The sequence below is a fragment of the Thalassophryne amazonica genome, chromosome 16, assembly GCF_902500255.1.
Source record: "Thalassophryne amazonica chromosome 16, fThaAma1.1, whole genome shotgun sequence".
Classification (NCBI taxonomy): domain Eukaryota; kingdom Metazoa; phylum Chordata; class Actinopteri; order Batrachoidiformes; family Batrachoididae; genus Thalassophryne; species Thalassophryne amazonica.
In genome coordinates this window covers 13,260,746-13,281,320 of record NC_047118.1, presented here as the reverse complement: position 1 = coordinate 13,281,320, position 20,575 = coordinate 13,260,746, and the positions used below count along the sequence as shown (strand labels likewise).

The window sequence follows — 20,575 nt, the reverse complement described above, 5'->3', positions numbered from 1 at the left end:
CCCTATTTTTTCTTGTATCTCATGAGGGCTGGTTTACGAGTTTATGGCAGATTTTTGTTGTAATACGTGATAATTCACGGTACGGAATGTTAAAAATGTGGGAGTATGGTTGTCTGCCTGGGTGGTTGCCTTCCAGGATGCAAGGAGGTTTTCCACAGCATTTTACAGGACATATAATGTGACTTTTTCAAAGCTGCTCAGGAACATGCAATAGAAACAGAAAAATGTTCCAGGGTTTAATCCCACCTCAATCATTACTGAGCATGTTCAGACAATGGCATCAAGGTGTTTTCAATACACCTAAACTGCTGTCTTGGAGGAAGCCGAGCTTACCCGGATGGAAAGCATGCAAACTTAGGGAGAATGTGCAATTTCCCCACAGAAAGAATTAGGTGGCATTTAAACCCAGGACCTTTTCACTGTGAGGCAACAGTGCTAACCACTCATCCACCATGCTTGCCTGAACTGCAAGTTATGCCAATATGGCCCAAAATAGGAGTCAAGACGTTTTTACAGTGGGAATTTTATGGACCCACTCACTGACTGGCTCCATTAAGTTGATGCCTGATTGCGTGCCGTTCACTGCCCTTGAACAAGGTAGTGTGTGTAAACGGCGAGTTCTACCCCAAGCTGCGGCTGTCCACTTCTCCTGCTATTGGGATGGATTAAATACAGAGGGCTAATTTTGTTGTGTGTGTTCGTGTCTTCTTCCTGATGCAGTCTTCACTTTGGCGTTTCCAACATTTCACTCGCCGCTGGGTGTCGCTGTTGCGTCGCGTGTGAGCGGAGTGGGCTGTGTTCTGTTTGTGTGTCTCCGCACTGACTGTGACTGTGCTCCGATGATGATGGAGACTTTTTGCGGAGGAGCTTATCTGAGCTGCGCCGATGGGCTGAAACTTGAAGACGCGAAAAGAGGAATTAGTAAATGAACGAAGCAGGATGTGGTCACTGACTAACATCTGATGTGGAACAACAAAGACTTCCTGACTGAACTGAGCAGCTGCTTTTTTTTTTGGCTAGCGTTAGCTAAAACAGATTCCAGGTTACTTTCCTTAAAACAAGTGGCGATTTTACGTTAAAAAAAATTGGTAGAGTCGTTTACAATGCTTGGAGTTGCTATAGAACGGTCATTATTTAAATGTGCTAACTAGTTCGCTAGCAGGTCACTCCACGTTAGCGGGGTGGCTTGGTTCCCGTTAGCAAGCTATTGTGACCGTGCTAACAAGTTCTACTGAAATGCTTGGAATGTTATAGCAGATGTTTTAGCGAAAATTTACAAGGTAATGATAATGAAAGTTCGACTGTCATAATAAAAACACTGGCCTTTATTACTCGGTGCTACGATGTTAGCCTTCCTAACGTGAGCTAGCTCGCTAAGTTGGTTATGTAGAAATAGATCAGCGGTGTTGCAGTTTTCCATCCTGGATACAGATCTATTTATGAGGCGGACTCCGTTGCCTGCTACTTTCAAGCATCCTTGCTTGTTTGTGTGCTGAGCTGATCGCATTGCCCGTGACTGGCCATGGCAGCAGTGGTGAGCTTTTCTCCACCATGGTGGGTGAACCTGCTGCACAGACTTCCCCATTTCGACTTCAAGTTCGAGCAAACAAGCAGCGATTTCCGACCAGAGGACTGGACTTACCAGCAGGTAAAAACGACACAACACACTTTAACATTTGTATTTGCCTTACAGGAGATGTCCCTGGGTGTTGGGGACATCCTGTGCAAAACAAGTGTCATCATCATGCACATCTTTTAGTGTTTGGCTTTGAGGAAGTGTGCAGAATGCAGTGTTAGATCCAAAGCCTTTAAAATGTGCTCACAGTCTTGTGAATTCAAACTAAAAAGGCAGTGGATATTTTGCCGGATATGGCAAACACGCACCTAGCGCTATTTGACCGGATCTCCTCGCTGATTGGCTAGTTCAAATGACGTAATTGCAGAGTTTATTTCAACAAGGTGGCGGCCTCCGGAAAGTTGAACTGGACGATATTTCGCCGGCAAAATGGCAGGTTGCGCTGTTTTGCCGGGTGTCTAAATTTATTCACGACGGAACGGTCGCGGTCGGGCAAGAACTTTAAAGGTGATCGAAGGTTTTGCAGACATGACACCACAGAGAAAAACAGGATAAACACACGTGCCGATGTGGACTTCTGTATTTTCGTTTTTATTCTGTCTTGAATTTGCAGGTTTTATTTATCATCCCCGCCCAACACAGAAAATTACCAAGACTGCAAAAATTATTTCCTCCGTGCCAGAAATTATTTCCACTGCATGGCGAAAAGCACCGGTGGAAATAATTTTGGCATGGCTATGCCATGTTTTTGAGCTGCTTTTAGCGTCCGAGAATCCCTCGAGCTGCTTTTGACGTCCGAGAATCCCTCCGGCAGTAGGTGATTTTCTGTCCTGATTCAAACGACTTTATCAATCAATCAATCAATCAACTTTTTTCTTGTTGCCAAGGCTTATGGCAGCCAAAACATTTAAAGATGAAAAATTAGCACCAACACTCAATGCCGAGGGAACCGCAACACGCCACCATGTTGAAATACCTTTCTGCGATGACATCATATGAACTAGCCAATCAGCAAGGAGATCCGGTCAAATAGCACTAGGTGTGTGTTTCAGGGCTGTGAAAACTCCGCAGATCCGCTGGATTCCACAGATTTCATCATGGGAGGGTGGCGGTGTTAGTGATGTACTCTTTAATCGTGAACATCACTGTGTTTTTAAAATGCTTATCGCAAAGCGTTCTCTTTTTTTACGACGTGTAAGTTTTATAAGTCCGCGGACACTGATCTGTGTGTTACACATACAAATCTGTGTCCTCGGATCCGCGGAGTTTCGCGTAAGAAAAATACTGCTCAAAGCGTAGCTGTTAGGACAGTTGTAAAGCAGGACTGGTTGGTTGCTGCGGTGGCGCTGTGTGGCTCCTGTGCTACGCTTAAGCTAAACTTAGCATGTGGACATCCCAAACTTTTAGAGCTTTCAAGTTTTTAAAAGAAGATTTGTGCAGCATGTCTGTGTCACGGAGCAACGTTGCACAGAGAGAAGATGGCAAGAAAAACTGTTTGAAAAAGTCTCATAAGGACAAGAATCCGTGGAATTGTCGCTGGCTTCATCAACACACCTGAAAGATAAACAAAACGGGAAAAGTGAACTGTCCCCTCTGAGGAAACATGGTAAGAATTTTTCTCTCCCTGGAAAAGAAACATTGTGCTGTTCAAACAGGATTTTAGACAAGATTATGTGACTTTTTTTATTATTAATGTTGGCTTTCTTTCATTGGAAAAAGACTGTGGCTTTGAATGGATTTACAGGAATAAGTGACTTTTTACTATAAGGTATGTTATTAATATTTTACCATGATTTTCCAAATATTTTCCAAACTTTAGCTGTGGTTTTTGAAATGCTGTAACAGTCTTCTCAGTCTTCATAAATTTCATGTAGTTTAATTGTTCTGAGTTAATGCATAATTTGGTTTACAGTTAAAAGGAAAATCATTCCAGGTCCTACTTCCACTTCATATTCTGTTATTTCAACATCATCATTGACAGGTCAAATAAAAGGTTGAATATAGGATCATTTAAATATCCACTAATTTTGAGATTTGTTCTTCCAGGAGATGCTGAAAAAGTATCATTAGATAAAAAATTTATTCTGGGTCCCCACAGAGCCCTAGACCCCGGCTGCAAATGGTTGACCACACTCTTGTGTCACTTTGAACTAAAAATGTTTGACTTTCCATGCACCTGTTCTTCCTCTTCACCTTTTGATCATACCACCATCTGTGTGTAGGTGTTATCCATGTCCTGACCTTTTCCAGACACCAACCAGCTGTCAGTGTTTAGTGTTGTAAACCATCTAAGAGGATGACTTAAATCATTGTAATACCACATAACACCCATCTGGATTCTGAACTGCCCTTGCAAAAAAAAAATTCCTGGGATTAAAGAGGTTTAAACTGGCAGTGGGGGTCCAGAAGGAACCTGATGATGAGTAAAGAATGGGGGTGGGGGGAGTGCAGCATACCATTTGTTCACAAGGTTCATAACGAAGGTAATCATGTAACTTCAGTTCAGCGGTATATCGTTTTCCTGATTTTGCTTTTGGCATGTGTACCTTCCTAAGGGCCCCTTCACACATAGTGCAAATGCGTACAACTCAGGGCGACTCATGGCGGTAGAGCTCCTATGAGCGCACCACAAAACGTGCTGACGGGCAGGCGTGACCGATGCCCGTGCGACGGTTCGTGCACTTGACAGTGTCTTTTGAGCAGGAACACACTGCGAGCTGCTGCAGCTGCTCGCACTGTGTTCCATGGGACGAGGTGCACCACAACGCGCTGCTGATGTGGAGGAAAATAAATAAACAGCTGTATAATTAGTATAGTATAATACTGTATAATTAGTGAATATCACTGGGTTGATATAAATAATACGTAAAAGTGGATGCAGTCCAGAAGCTCACGGTTAAATAACCCTGGTTCAATAAAAAAAAAACAAAACAGGATTCAAACCCACACGCTCTGATTACCATTGCGCTACAATCACTGTCTTGTGACAAGAGCATGAAATGGCTAAAAGCACTGTGATAACTGACCAAACGGTGTTTGTTAAGGCGTATTTCTGCTGATACCTGACTGAAAGTTGCGTATTTCTCATACTGTTGGCTTGTCCTGGTCCTGTGGCCGCCACTCACGGCCCAACACGAATGTCCTGTCAGACGGGACATTCAGATTGCCTGCTGCGTGTCCAGACGGACTGACGGTCCGTTTCTCCTCCCAAACAAAAGTGATATATGTTTTTATGTATTTCCACACAAGCACACACGCGCGCATCCATCAAAACACGGGACGTGTGCTGCAGCTGTGATGTCCAGGACCTGAGATGTCACAACAGGTGTGGGCAGCCAGCCACGCCCCCTGTCCTGTCAGCACACAGACCAAAATGTCACTTTGTGATCAGATGAGAGATGCCTCACCTGCGGAGGGAGCGCGCAGGACGCGCACACACGTGTTGTGGGGGGAGCCGACGCTCTGGCACGCCACGTGCACTTGGCAACTTCACAGTGGTGGGGCACTTAAACAGATTTCACATCCACCTCGACAGTGATTGTCTGCAGACTGTTTTCCTGATGATAGTATGAATGGCCACACATTTTCTAAGTGACGTGAGCGGTGTTAAATGTTCATGCGTGTCAGTAGGAATTTGGGCAACATCTGCCAGGAGAGGGCTCGGTGTCTTTCAGCCGCTGATGTGCGCAAATAGTTGTAGCAACAGGTGTACAAGGCGTTAGAAGCAGTTCCGATTCTACACGTTTTGCTGCTTCATGTGCACTTTATGCGCAAATTGACCAAATTCGGACTATGTGTGAAGGTGCCCTACGATTTGTGAAGTTTGTGTTTGTTGAAGACTCAAACTAATGCTGATTTAAGATGCAATTTTTTTTTTTTTTTAAAGCTATAAAATAATGAAATTGTGTGACATGCTTGAACTAAAAGTCATCCCACCAGTGAGAAAAGTATTGATGACTTTTTTTGGAGGGGGACTGCAATGGCATTATCCTCACAGAAGTTTTGGAACATTGCAACACTGTCAATGCCAACCAATATGCAAATCAGGGCTGTCAAAACTCAGCGGATCCGCGGAATTCCGCAGATTTCATCATGGGGAGGGGTGCGGGAGTGTCAGTGTTGTACTCTTTAATTGTGATCGTTACTGAGTTTTTACAATGTTTATCGCAAAGCATTCTCTTTTTTTACGACATCATGCAAGTTTTATAAGTCCGTGGACACTGATCTGTGTGTTACAGATACAAATCAGTTTCCTCGGATCCACGGAGTTTCGAGGAAAATAAATGCCACTCAAAGCCTGTCTGTTACGACAGTTGTCATAAAGCGGGACTGGTTGGTTGCTGCGGTGACGCTGTGTGGCTCCTGTGCGAAGCTAGCTGAACGTAGCATGTGGACATCGCAAACTTTTAGAACTTTCAGGTTTTTAAAAGAAGAATTTTGCAGCATGTCTGTGTCACGGAGCGACATCAGACAGAGCGAAGATGGCGAGAAAGACGTTTTGAAAAAGTGTGATAAGGACAATAATCCATGGAATCGTTGCTGGTTTCAACACACCTGAAAGATAAACGGGAAAAGCGAACTGGTAAGAATTTTTTTCTTTTTCTGGAAAATAAACGTGCTGTTCAAACAGGATTTCAGAAAAGATTACGTGCCTTTTTTTTTCTTTCATTAATCTAGACTTTCTTTGATTGAAAAAAAGACATTGTGGCTTTGAATCAGGGGTGGGCAACGAGGGCCGAGACACTGCAGGTTTTCCTTGCAACCAATCACCTCACCAGGTGGGTTGCTGATGAGCTTCTCCCCTGCACATAAACACCTGGTCATCAATGAAATCACCTGCTGAGACACCTGAACATTAATGAAATCACCTGTGAAGGTGACTGGTAGCAAGGAAAACCTGCAATGTCTCGGCCCTTTATGGCACATGATTGCCCACCCTTGCTTTGAATGAATTTAGGCTACATGAATTTACACAACAATGTAAATTAGTTTTTATTAGAGGTGCACCGATCGATTGGGCACCGATCATTATCGGCCGATCACGCCTTGATCGGTAAAATGCGCCGATCAAAAGGACCGATCACAACAGTGTAGGCAGTAGCACAGGGAGCGCTTGGTCCTGTCGTGACACGCGCAGCCACGAGCATGTGTAGTTTCAAAATGGCTTCGCCGGTCTGGACTTTTTTTGCGGTGTCAAAAATAGACACGAAATTTGCTATTTGCAACACTTGCGACTAGGGATGGGTATCGAGAACCGGTTCCTTTCGGGTATCGTTAAGAAATGATTCGATCCACCGACATCAATAAGCTTTGTGCTTAACGATTCTGTTATCGGCCCTTCAGAGTGGCAGTTGTTTTGGGGGGTGTTTGTCAGGAAAATGATAATTTCTCTACATTGATTACAGACCCTGCAGCGGGTCCGTGATCAACTTTTCTGCAGCTCGGCTTTGCTCTGAACCTTGAACCAATCGAAGCAGTGGTTCGCAGATTGAAGCAATGCTTCGATCTGTTGCTTCGTTTATACTTTCTTTCTTTTGCTTAATTTTCCCCCGCTAAAACCCTAAAGAGCATACGTCTGTGAGTATTATTTACCTTTTCTATGTTGAACTGGCCTGTTATGGTCTTCTGAAACAGTTGATAGATGTATTTTATAACTTAAAAATGGCAGCGATGCTAACGCGTTAGCATGTCTATGGCATTTTCAATGTTAAAAGTTAGCATTACGCATTTGCAGCTGTCATCACGTTCGGGTGCATTTGTTTTCAAATTGTAATATTTCTTAAATTTATTTTTGTTTATATATTAATAATCTAATGCTTATTATATACAATTTTAGAGAAAGAGACAAAAAGAACCTGAATAGAAACACAACAGAAAATATAAAAACAATGAACATAAATAAATAAATAAATACATACATACATACAGAAATAAATGTGTTTCCTGTGAACACCTAGTGACTCTTACACCTCCATTTCATCCCTGTCTTATTTAATGACAGTTTGTTTCGGTCAGACCATATTTTTAATGTGTTAATTTCTTCAGTGATTTCCTCCAGAACTATCTGACAAACTAGAAAACTGCTGCATCCTAGTAAGAGCAGAATACTACTAGAATGAATTTGAATAAGGAAAGTTGTATTTTTTTTTTTTCTCACCTAAATGGATGCTGCACTCACTGCAGTTTATCGTCTGGAATAATCCCAGATTGCATTTCAGAGCTTCTAGAATTCAAACATTTTCGTGCAGGTGGTGTTGGGGGGTAATTTTGGGTTTCAGCTTTTTTTGGTTTTCACCACTTTCATCCCTGAATATGTCAATCGTGAGTCACGTTTGTGCGGATTAAAGTTACTAACTGAGACTCCTGTCTTGTTGCGAGAAAGAAATGAGAATCGTCCTCCGTTCTGTTCACACAGCTCCAAACGCTGCGCGGCTCTCTGATGAGTCAAGTTAGAATGATAGAGTCCAGTTTGAATTAATAACTTCAAAGTGAAACACAATTTTGTTTATTTTTGTTTTTGCTTTCCTCTGTGAGGTAAACTCATTTTGACTTCTGATATGAGCTGGACGGACAAGGAGAGCAGTCGCCATCATCTAATGTAGTCCATGTCCCTCCAGCTCATATCAGAAGTCAAAATGAGTCAAATGGTTCTGAGAGATCTAAATAGACTGCTGTGTAATGAATGGAACCACACTGCCATCTAGTGGATATCCAGTGTGCATGAGTGTGTATTTGTGAATCAGTAGGCATTTGTTTGTGGATCTGTGGATTTCGCGAAAAGAATGTCTCAATTACGTCACAGAGGAAAGCGATGAATGCGTGTAATTGGTGATCCACAAATGCTGAAACTCAGTTCACAAATACAATTTCCAGTTTTACAAATGTAATTTTTTTATTTATTTATTTATTTATTTTTTTACAAATTTAAGTTTTATATTTGCAAATACAACATTATTTGCAAAGACCAATTTACAAGTTACAAATATGAAATTTGCATTTGTGGATATCTGAACACATTTACAAATCAATGATTATTTGTAGGTCACCCTGTGTGCATTTACAAATATTAATGAGACAATTTTAACCCCATAAAATGAGGGCTGTATTTTACATTCTCAACGTTCTGTAGGCTGTAACCTGAGCAACATGAAACATGGAAAAAAAAAGCTTGCTGGTAGAACAAAGCCAGTGTAATAAAACAAAAGTTGGCAGTTTATTCTAGTGTCTTTATTTGAATGCATGTTTATTGTTTTCATCATTAAGTTTTAATGCAAAAATAGTCCTATACATTAGACCTATATTCTAATTTTGGGCATGATCCAAATATGTACTTGATCGGTATCGGCCGATCAAAATTTCAGTGATCGGTGATCGGCCTAAAAAATCCTGATCGGTGCACCTCTAGTTTTTATTAATGTAGACTTTTTTCATGGGAAAAAGACATTGTGGCTTTGAGTGGATTTATAGGAATTTACACAAGAATGTGTGGCTTTTAATTATTAGGTGTGTTATTGATATTTTACCCTGATTTTTTTTTTTTTTTTTTTTTTTTTAAATATTCTACAATCTACCACCTGTGAATTTTCCTCAGATTTCACAGTTTTTATTTCACAGCCCTGGCGAATACACTGCAAAAGCTGAGACATTTATCCTGAAAAAGATACAATTCTTTACCATGGTAATGCGTCCACAGACGAGTCAACAAACACAGGATGCATTGCAGCAGCTCAAATTTTATGAGCTCTTCCCACACCTACTGTAAGTCCGGATCTCACGCCCTCCAGATTCTAACTTTTTTGTCAAGTTGAAAGAATGCATAAAGAGACACCATTTTGCAAATGATTCAGAGGTTTCGGCTGCTGACACTCCCTGTGGCACTTAATTGGAGTCCTTGGGTATAGAATATGCATGGATGCAGAGGTGTAAGCAGCTGTGCATCACTGGTGTGGAGAGAAGACACCTGATTTCTTCAACAACAATGCAAAAATGTGTCCAGTGTTGGCATAAGTGTGTGGAAAGTGACGGAGACTATGTGGAAAAGTATTGAAACATTTCAAGCTTTAAGCAGATACGCAATTCATGTGAGTATTTTGCTTTTTGTTTGGCTTATTTATATAGCACCACATTACAATATAAATCAGCCCAAGCCAAGTTTCATAAGGGTAAGGCCAAACCTTACCAAACCCCTTGAGCAAGCACTTAAGCAAAAGTGATAAAGAATTATATAGGTTATTAATATAATTGTTTAGGAGACAGAACCTTTCAGGTGACCCTGGTAATATTTATAGACCTGTCTGCCACCTGCTGGATGCTGGATGGATTATGGTAAATTATGAACTGGTGTGATTGAATTTACATGTAGTTTGTCAACCACTTGCTCAACATGAGGCATGTTGTGCACTTGTTGGTGTGCTGTGCCTCTTCATATCAGTGTCAGATCTGCCAAAATAATCTGGAAATAATGGAGACAAATGGGGTCAAACATAGGATAAAATATACAATGGTAAGAGAAAGTAAAACAAGAATTACTGAATAGATAGAATGTGTGGCTAGAGATGGTACCACTGCTAAATCTTTTTTTTTTTTTTTTTTTTTTCTGCAAGTTATTGATGGCAAACTCCAAATACTTTTCAGGAACCTTTTGAAACTTGTTTTTGAATAGGATTCAGTCTGTATGAAAAGGAAGACTTGCTGAACACTGCATTCATATCAAATTATGAATTTCAGATTTAAAGGCGACAGTTAGTGCAGGGTCTTTAGATGCACCCTAAAGACCCATTTGAAAGGCAAAATTAATTTTCCACTTGTATGAAACAAGACAAAAGCCAATAAAATGTATTTAACTAGCCGAAAGAGTTGAGTATTTATCGTGTTTATATAATTAAATAAGAAATTTAAGGCACTGAATCGCAACTGGGTATTTTGTTCATTGATTAATCTTTTAATTACTTTCTTGACTTCTTGAGTAATGTATAAAATGTAAGACAGTACTGAAAATGTTGGACTTATGTGGTGGCCCGGAGGTTAGAAAGGTGACTTAGTGACCAGAGGATTCTCAGTTTGAAGGTGTTTTTCAGCAAAGTCCTTGATTCCTACGTTGCTCCTGGTGTGCACGTTTGTTAAGTCACACTGACATTGGCATGTGTGAATGCTCCAAATCACAAGAGACAAAATAAGCCAACTTATTTTCCTGAAAATTTTAAAGGCCAAAATAAATGACGCATCTTTTGTTCAAGAGTAATAAGTATTTACTTTTGGGTATGTCATTTAGGCAGAGATTAGGCAAACACCCGAGATTGATGATGGGTTCGGTCCTGATAGCTTTCTCCCACACACCGTGTGTGTACTACTATAGGTGTTTGACACACAGCACAGATGGGCTTGTGGGTGTTTGTCACACCAGGAGGCGTCTAGATATACATCATGCATCATAAAACAAACCATTTCAGGCTTAAAACTGTCTTTTTACATGGGAGTTTCTGCATCCACATACAGAATTGTTGACTTCAAAAATGATTAAAATGAACCATATTTAACTGCACATAAAGGGACGTGCCATGGTACAGGACAAGAGTGAAAAAGTATTTGTCAGAAATTAGACTAAAAATACATTTATGAAATATAAACAGCTCACGTTTTTATGACCTATTGATTAAGCAGAGAGAGAGAGGACATTTATTAACTGCTGTTGTGATTTGGTCACTTCTTGAAAACAGCTCAGATGTAGTACACCTTATTGCACATTACATATGTATAATGATGTACATTTAACCAAAACAAAAACACAAATCTTGTATTCACACATAAGATGTGGCATATCAAAAAAGATACTGCTAAAAAGCATGATTTTTGTGATGATGTGTGAACTGGCCACAGTAACGGGCCACTCTACAAATGTGCAGTTGATCAACATTTTGAACTACTACAGTATGGTTTTAAGTGTTTTGGGGGGGGCAGAAAACCTATCAGTGTCTGGTGTGACCATCATTTACCTCATGCAACATATGGCCTTTCTCCATGATACAGGTCTAGAACTACTCGGCTCAACTCAACTCAGTTTGGTACCATGCATGTCCTTTTCCATTACAGTTGAGAACCTCCTCAACGTGAGCGGGGTTCTCAGAGCTGCGCGAAACTGCTGTGACGTCAGTGTATAGTAAGTAAGTCCCTTCGGCTGCTCCCTTGTTTGCACTTGGGGTCACCACAGCAAATCCAAGGTGGATCTGCATGTTGAATTGGCACAGGTTTTACACCGGTTGCCCTTCCTGACGCAACTCCACATTACATGGAGAAACGTGGCAGGGGTGGGATTTGAACCTGGAACCTTCTGCACTGAAACCAAGTGCATTTGTTGTGAAAGTGTAGGTACACGGACCCACAACAGGGGGCGTAATGAACGGACAATGGAGAAAGGTGAATAACAAGTTTTACTGTTGTGAAACGAGCACAACGAATACAACAATTAACAATTTGGGGTCGAATCCGCTGGTGTCGTGTGGGCAGGCTCGAAGGTAGGAGACGTCCGTCTCAGTCGAACCGGAACCACCCAGATCTCCTCTGCCACCGAACCCTGGAAATACTGGAACCGCCAAGTCCCGAATTCCCAGGTGGCCACTGCCTCCGCTCGTCGGATCCGGTACTGCTGGCGGGAGAGAGCAACAACACACAGGTGTGGATGCGACAGCACCCAGTAACGGAGAGGGGAGAAGCCGCCTCCACCTCTTGTCAAAGTACAGCAGGAAGGTGAGTACTTATCCAAGCAATGAAGCTATCAGTAGTCAACAGTCCTGAAAAGGTTTAACAAGTTTAGCTGGTTGTTCAGAATATAAATGCAGAGAATATTACCTCAGTCTTAGGCGATATCTCGGCACTGAGGTGGAGACGCCGTCCTCCTGATATACCTCTGTGCTGAGTGGAACAGCTGTGTCTGGTGATGGGTGACAGCTGTCACCCAGGCTACTCCCATAAGGCGGCAGCGCCCTCTGGTGCCTGGAGCCCGCACTCCAGGCAGGGCGCCCTCTGGTGGTGGTGGGCCAGCAGTACCTCCTCTTCAGCGGCCCACACAACAGCATTAACCACTTCAATTTACAACCCCTGGCAAAAATTATGGAATCACCGGCCTCAGAGGATGTTCATTCAGTTGTTTAATTTTGTAGAAAAAAGCAGATCACAGACATGACACTAAACTAAAGTCATTTCAAATGGCAATTTTCTGGCTTTAAGAAACATTATAAGAAATCAGGAAAAAAAATTGTGGCAGTCAGTAACGGTTACTTTTTTAGACCAAGCAGAGGGAAAAAAATATGGACTCACTCAATTCTGAGGAAAAAATTATGGAATCATGAAAAACAAAAGAACGCTCCAACACATCACTAGTATTTTGTTGCACCACCTCTGGCTTTTATAACAGCTTGCAGTCTCTGAGGCATGGACTTAATGAGTGACAAACAGTACTCTTCATCAATCTGGCTCCAACTTTCTCTGATTGCTGTTGCCAGATCAGCTTTGCAGGTTGGAGCTTTGTCATGGACCATTTTCTTCAACTTCCACCAAAGATTTTCAATTGGATTAAGATCCAGACTATTTGCAGGCCATGACATTGACCCTATGTGTCTTTTTGCAAGGAATGTTTTCACAGTTTTTGCTCTATGGCAAGATGCATTATCATCTTGAAAAATGATTTCATCATCCCCAAACATCCTTTCAATTGATGGGATAAGAAAAGTGTCCAAAATATCAACATAAACTTGTGCATTTATTGATTATGTAATGACAGCCATCTCCCCAGTGCCTTTACCTGACATGCAGCCCCATATCATCAATGACTGTGGAAATTTACATGTTCTCTTCATGCAGTTATCTTTATAAATCTCATTGGAACGGCACCAAACAAAAGTTCCAGCATCATCACCTTTCCCAATGCAGATTCGAGATTCATCACTGAATATGACTTTCATCCAGTCATCCACAGGCCACGATTGCTTTTCCTTAGCCCATTGTAACCTTGTTTTGTTTTTTTTTGTTTAGGTGTTAATGATGGCTTTCATTTAACTTTTCTGTATATAAATCCCATTTCCTTTAGGTGGTTTCTTACAGTTCAGTCACAGACGTTGACTCCAGTTTCCTCCCATTCGTTCCTCATTTGTTTTGTTGTGCATTTTCGATTTTTGAGACACATTGCTTTAAGTTTTCTGTCTTGACGCTTTGATGTCTTCCTTGGTCTACCAGTATGTTTGCCTTTAACAACCTTCCCATGTTGTTTGTATTTGGTCCAGAGTTTAGACACAGCTGACTGTGAACAACCAACATCTTTTGCAACATTGTGTGATGATTTACTCTCTTTTAAAAGTTTGATAATCCTCTCCTTTGTTTCAATTGACATCCCTCGTGTTGGAGCCATGATTCATGTCAGTCCACTTGGTGCAACAGCTCTCCAAGGTGTGATCACTCCTTTTTAGATGCAGACTAACGAGCAGATCTGATTTGATGGAGTTGTTAGTTTTGGGGATGAAAATTTACAGGGTGATTCCATAATTTTTTCCTCAGAATTGAGTGATTCCATATTTTTTTCCCTCTACTTGGTCTCAAAAAGTAACCGTTACTGACTGCCACAATTTTTTTTTCTTGATTTCTTATAGTGTTTCTTAAAGCCAGAAAGTTGCTATTTGAAATGACTTTAGTTTTGTGTCATGTCTGTGATCTGCTTTTTTTCTACAAAATTAAACAACTGAATGAACATCCTCCGAGGCCTGTGATTCCATAATTTTTGCCAGGGGTTGTATACGTGACCCAAACACATAAACAGTAGAGGACATCGAGGTGATGGTGTGCTGACTTATGTGGGTTTTTAAGGGAAGGCCGCAGGCGGCGAGACGAAACACACTTGAAAAGTACAGGAGACTTTTGGAAGCCATGCAACAGTATGAAGCCGAAGGTGAGAGGACACAAGCTGCTAAGAGATGATGCATTAGGGTAAGCAAATTGTAGCTATTGCTAACTTCCTAGGTAGCTCGTAAATAAGCCCATTGTACAATGCTGTAATGACTGCAAGCCGTTGCTATCTATATTGTAATAGCCAAGTGGCCTCTGTGTGCATATATACGAGGTCTGTCCGTAAAGTATCGTACCTTTTTATTTTTTTTCAAAAACTATATGGATTTCATTCATATGTTTTTACGTCAGACATGCTTGAACCCTCGTGCGCATGCGTGAGTTTTTCCACGCCTGTCGGTGACGTCATTCGCCTGTGAGCACGCCTTGTGGAAGGAGTGGTCCCGCCCCCTCGTCGGATTTTCATTGTCTGGAAATGGCGGAATGAAAAGGACTTTTTTTCCATCAGAATTTTTTCAGAAGCTGTTAGAGACTGGCACCTGGAAACCATTCGAAAAATTTATCTGGCTTTCAGTGAAAATTTTACGGGCTTCACAGAGAATAAGGACTTTAACTTCAGGTTTAAGGACCCCTTTAAAGGACGGTCGGTGCGCCGCGCTGCGAGCTGCGACGATGCGGCACAAACCACTGGATCATTTCTAAGCTGATGGCTCTGTGGATACGAGACCGTCATGTGCTCTTTCTCTGGTTATCACAAGACCTGGACATCAGCCATTTTCCGGCAGATTTCACTTTTAACAAGAGATTTTGTCATGGAAAGCCGCGCGGAGGCTTCGCGCGTCACGACCGATTCGCTGATGAAGCGAGACAAAGGAACACCTCCGTTTCGGAGTGTTAGAGGACAAGTTGGGACATGTCCAGCTCTCCACAAGTTCTTTTATACTCACTCGACTGGTAAGCACTGAAAGCCAAGATAGACATGTCCCAACTTGTCCTCTAACACTCCGAAACGGAGGTGTTCCTTTGTCTCGTTTCATCAGGGAGTCGGTCGTGACGCGGGAAGCCTCCGCGCGGCTTTCCATGACAAAATCTCTTGTTAAAAGTGAAATCTGCCGGAAAATGGCTGATGTCCAGGTCTTGTGATAACCAGAGAAAGAGCACACGACGGTCTCGTATCCACAGAGCCATCAGCTTAGAAATGATCCAGTGGTTTGTGCCGCATCGTCGCAGCTCGCAGCGCGGCGCACCGACCGTCCTTTAAAGGGGTCCTTAAACCTGTAGTTAAAGTCCTTATTCTCTGTGAAGCCCGTAAAATTTTCACTGAAAGCCAGATAAATTTTTCGAATGGTTTCCAGGTGCCAGTCTCTAACAGCTTCTGAAAAAATTCTGATGGAAAAAAAGTCCTTTTCATTCCGCCATTTCCAGACAATGAAAATCCGACGAGGGGGCGGGACCACTCCTTCCACAAGGCGTGCTCACAGGCGAATGACGTCACCGACAGGCGTGGAAAAACTCACGCATGCGCACGAGGGTTCAAGCATGTCTGACGTAAAAACATATGAATGAAATCCATATAGTTTTTGAAAAAAATAAAAAGGTACGATACTTTACGGACAGACCTCGTATGTGCGTGGGTATGGCTTTGATCACAGAAAAACCTGGGAGAGCTGACATTTGCCATTTGGTATACAGGAAATAAGAGTTGATAATTAAATAAAAGGCTGTCATTGGCATCAATTACAGCCTCAAGTCTTTTTGAACATGATGCCATCAGCTTGGTGCACCTATCTTTGGGCAGTTTTGCCTATTACTCTTTGCAGCACCTCTCAAACTCCATCCGGTTGGATGGGAGTGTCAGTGCACAGCCATTTTCAGATCTCTGCAGAGATCTTCAATCAGATTCAGGGCTGGGCTCTGGCTGGGCCACTCAAGGACATTCACAGAGTTGTCCTGAAGCCACTCCTTTGATATCTTGGCTGTGTGTTTAGGGTCATTGTCCTGCTGAAAGATGAACCGTGGCCCCAGTCTGAGGTCAAGAGTGCTCTGGAGCAGGTTTTCATCCAGGATGTCACTGTACATTGCTGCATTCATCTTCCCCTCAATCCTGACTAGTCTCCCTGGTCCTGCTGCTGAAAAACATCCCCACAGCATGATGCTGCCACCACCATGCTTCACTGTAGGGATGGTGCCTGGTTTCCTTCAAACGTGCCTGGCATTCACACCAAAGAGTTCAATCTTTGTCTCATCAGACCAGAGAATTTTGTTTCTCATGGTCTGAGAGTCCTTCCTTTACATTTATCTGTAAACACCAACACACGACACACATCACATTAACGTGTTGGTTTACAAAATGAATGACTGAACCAATCAGTGTTTAGCAGAGGCACTTTTACCCAGAATCCTTTGCGATCTGTCTGTGTTTGCTACAAAACCTCAGAATTAGTGCATTATTCAACATTAAAAGATATGTTATATTTTACCTTTGTACAAATGACAGAATTGACATTAATGGAGTTATTCTATCGGTATTAATGTTATTTATAAATCAAAACCATAAGTCAGCATGACTTTATTTTTCAAGACCTCTACCTGACCAGAGCGTTGTGATTGGCAGAGAGCTGGGCTTTGTGGCTGCTCTCAGAGTGCCTCTGTGCTGGAAGCTGTGTAGTAAACAAGAGCTTCCAGCAGGGGCAGAATGTTCAAAGACAAAAGTGTGGCCTCATTGTTTGGCTCTGTTGTCACTTTTAATTCTAGTAGAAGCCATTGTGGCGTTAAAACTCAAATTCAGTTTATTAGTAGTTGCAAATGACAATATTGGAATTTATTGGTTATCTGTAACTTCCGATACATTTTTGGGTGGTTTATCGTTTTATCTTTATCAAAGATAACTTTTCAGTTATCTGATTATCTGTTATCGAAGTTAATTTTTTTTTTTTGGTTATCTGTACCCACCGCTGAACAAAACAAGCCCTTTGATTTATTCTTGTGCCTTGGAAGACCAAATAAAAATTGACCACTAATGCAAACTCTAAACCGTTACAAGGTTATACGCCAATAATGAACAAGCTGAATACATTGGACAACCATAGAATTAATCTCAACTTTAAAAAAAAAGGTGTAGATATTCTAACAAAACTTGAAACAAATCAGTTTTATGTGTGACGAACCTGCTGGAAGGGGTTATTTTGTTCCACACTGCAAGTACTGCAGGATATCTGTGAGACAACAAGCACGTCACCATAACAAATGTTGGATAATGTAGAGTCTGGTTTGTGTTATTTATCTATATCTCAGCTACATCAACATTGTGTTAAGATTTGAGCTGCTGAGCTCAGCAGAAATACAGACTGTACAACACTTCAATGCCCTGACTGACATCCCACAAACGCATCACTGTGGCTGTTCTGAAGAATGAGGAAGCGTTCTGTCAGTGATTCCAGGACAGAACAAGAAAAGTTCCCTTTATTACATTTGGCAATAACTGCTTACTCGTGTCCAAGAAGCAAGACGACACCCCAGTTACAAGCTGAGACCTTGCAGAGTAGTTTTTAAAATTGTTTTAGCTCTTTCTTGCTTTGTACTCCACAGCCTCTGGCACAACTGTAACTGCAGTTACAGTACTGAAATAATCAACCGCTGCAAGCTTACAGTTTCTGCAATGCTTTGCATAAACATGTGATTTTCCCCCTTGATGTAGCCACAACAGAGTGACAACCCCAAAGAGAAGATTCACCCTTTTTATGAGTAAGGATTCCAATTAAGCTGTAGAAACATCTCAAGGATCAGTGGAAACAGGATGCACAGTTGTGAGCTTCATGGCAAAGGCTGTGAATACTTATGTACATGTGACTTCTTAGCTTTTTTGTTCTGAATAAATTTGCAAAAATCCCAGTCTTTTTTCATTTTGTCATTATGGGGTATTGTGTGTAGAATTTTGAGGGGGATAAATGAATTTTATACATTTTGGAATTAGGCTGTAACATAAGAATATGTGGGAAAAGTGAAGTGCTTTCTGGATACACTCTAAGCAATGTTAAACTGTACTTTCAAGCAGACTACGGACTATATAGTCGCAAAAACACTTACCATCCTCCATCCACACCTCCAGCTAAGCCATGGCCGAGTCAAGGTCACCCTGCCTCCCGTTGCTTGCAGTCAGTTGCCGTAAATGGCCTCCATCTGGGTGAACCATTTCTAGCCCTTATGGTCTGACCCACTCCGGCTGTTGTGGTTCTTGATGGTCATGTAATCCCTTTAAGCTTTTTCAATATTTTTCTGCATTGCTGGGATGTCCGGTGGTACCCGTGAGTGGCCACATACTGGTAGAGCAACAGAAATGTTTTCTCATTTCGGGTTGCCCTGTCCAGCTCTCACTGGATTCTCTCCTTCGCCACCAAACACAGAAACGTCCACAACTCTTTGATGGACCACGGTGGGGTTTAGCGCGAGTTAAAAAAAATTTAAAAAAATTGCGTGAAACTGAAGAAAAGCATGGTTGCTGTGCTTCTAGTGACGACAGTCTCTGACCAGTCAGTATTTAGCAGTCTGTTGATGTCACATTTTAGTATCGGCTCAGCTCGCTTGGAACCTTGCCTGAGCTGATACTTAAAAAAACAAAACAAAACAAAAAAAAAACCAGGTGCTATCCCTAATGGAAAAGCAACAAATAAATAAAAAATAAATACAGCCGAGCCAAGTAGTGCTAGACCTGTATAATGGAAAACGGCCTATTGAGTTGATCAGCTTGATTGGTAGCCTGTGGAATCTTGATCCACGCCTCTTCAACAGGCGGGCAACGGTGATGGATATTGGCAGGAATTGGAACTTTGGAACGTTGATCCAAAATATCCCAAAAATGCTCAATGAGTGAGATGTCTGAGTATGCAAGACTTGCAAAACCAGAATGATTTCAGGAGATAGATCCTTATAATATGGGTTCATGCATCATCATGCTGCAGCATAAAGTGATAGAGGAGGATCAGTGGTGGGCACAGTTCCGATAATCCAATAACCAATAATTATCGAAGATGAAGTTTTCATTATCGGATTATCTTTTCAGATAACTTTGAAAACCATTATCGGAGTAATTATCTTCCGATAAACTTTTGTCTGATAATTTTTAGACCGTTAACGTGGTAAACAAAGGTGAACAGATGTGTAGTTCTACCCTCTGCAAACAGAGGAGAGCTGCTTCTAGAAGAAACTGCTCTATCCTCTGCAGGCAAAGGAGAACTGGTCACAAAAAAAACTAATTTCTTTTAACTCCCATACTGATATGCAGCCAGTATCACCAAAGTCACCCAGAGGCATACATTTTTAACTTATGGTTCAAGTTTTACCAGACTTATTTCAGACAAGTTATTTAAATTAACGTCATGTCTGAAGTTTTATAAAGTGAAAATATCAGATATATGTTTTAGTTTTAAAGTAATGCGCTAATTTTTAAGGTTTTAGTGTGGACATGCTGTGTCCAGGTGCATTATGGGTGATAGGGGGGTGATTGTTTTGGCAAGTTTTCAAGGTCTCTACTGCCATCTACTGGCCAGTAGTGTTCATGGCAGTATTGGCCCTGAAGCTGGCCTGATATTTTCAATCACTGTACTCGGTTCCAGCTCAGCTGTACCACAGAACCGCACGGTGTAAAAGTTCAGAGCGCACGATTTATGTTCTCACACACATTGTACGTTCAAAAACCACACGTCAGACTCGTGTTTCCAGAAGCAAAACATAAGCAGAGGGGTTTTTTTCAAACTTAATTTGCAAAAACTCTTGATGGGAGACATCAAAGTTAAAAAAACAAACAAACTACAAGACAGGTCTGCGATGTTTGCACATGCACAGTGTGAGAGTTTGGACGCTTGTAGCGCTTCAGCAGCAGCATACCCTCACGACAGCCGACCAGAATATCAAACAGGTTTGATTTTCATTTGACCATTCGATCAGGACGTGGTCATGTGATGTTAAGCGCAGCTCGTTACTCCATGTATACTAACATAGTTGTTAGTTGCATTTACAGAGCTCCTGGGACAAATATTGACACCTTTGAAGACATTATCTTGGGAATGTACAACAAAATCAACAGAAATAAGCATTTATTTGTCTGTGGAGATTTCAATATAGATTTTTTAAACCCTCACAATCATCCACAAATTACCTCATTTATAAACA

The 20,575-nt window shown here is 41.6% G+C and overlaps 1 protein-coding gene across 1 annotated transcript in view; it reads left to right on the top strand.

Moving 5' to 3' along the window:
- The first annotated feature begins 820 nt into the window (after positions 1 to 820).
- ttyh3a (tweety family member 3a) overlaps positions 821 to 20,575 on the top strand; it is a 66,966-nt gene continuing 47,211 nt past the window's right edge. The window contains exon 1 of the mRNA XM_034189901.1: positions 821 to 1,648. Within this exon, the coding sequence (XP_034045792.1) occupies positions 1,523 to 1,648 (126 nt within the window). The 5' untranslated portion in view covers positions 821 to 1,522. The remainder of the gene's footprint in view (positions 1,649 to 20,575) is intronic.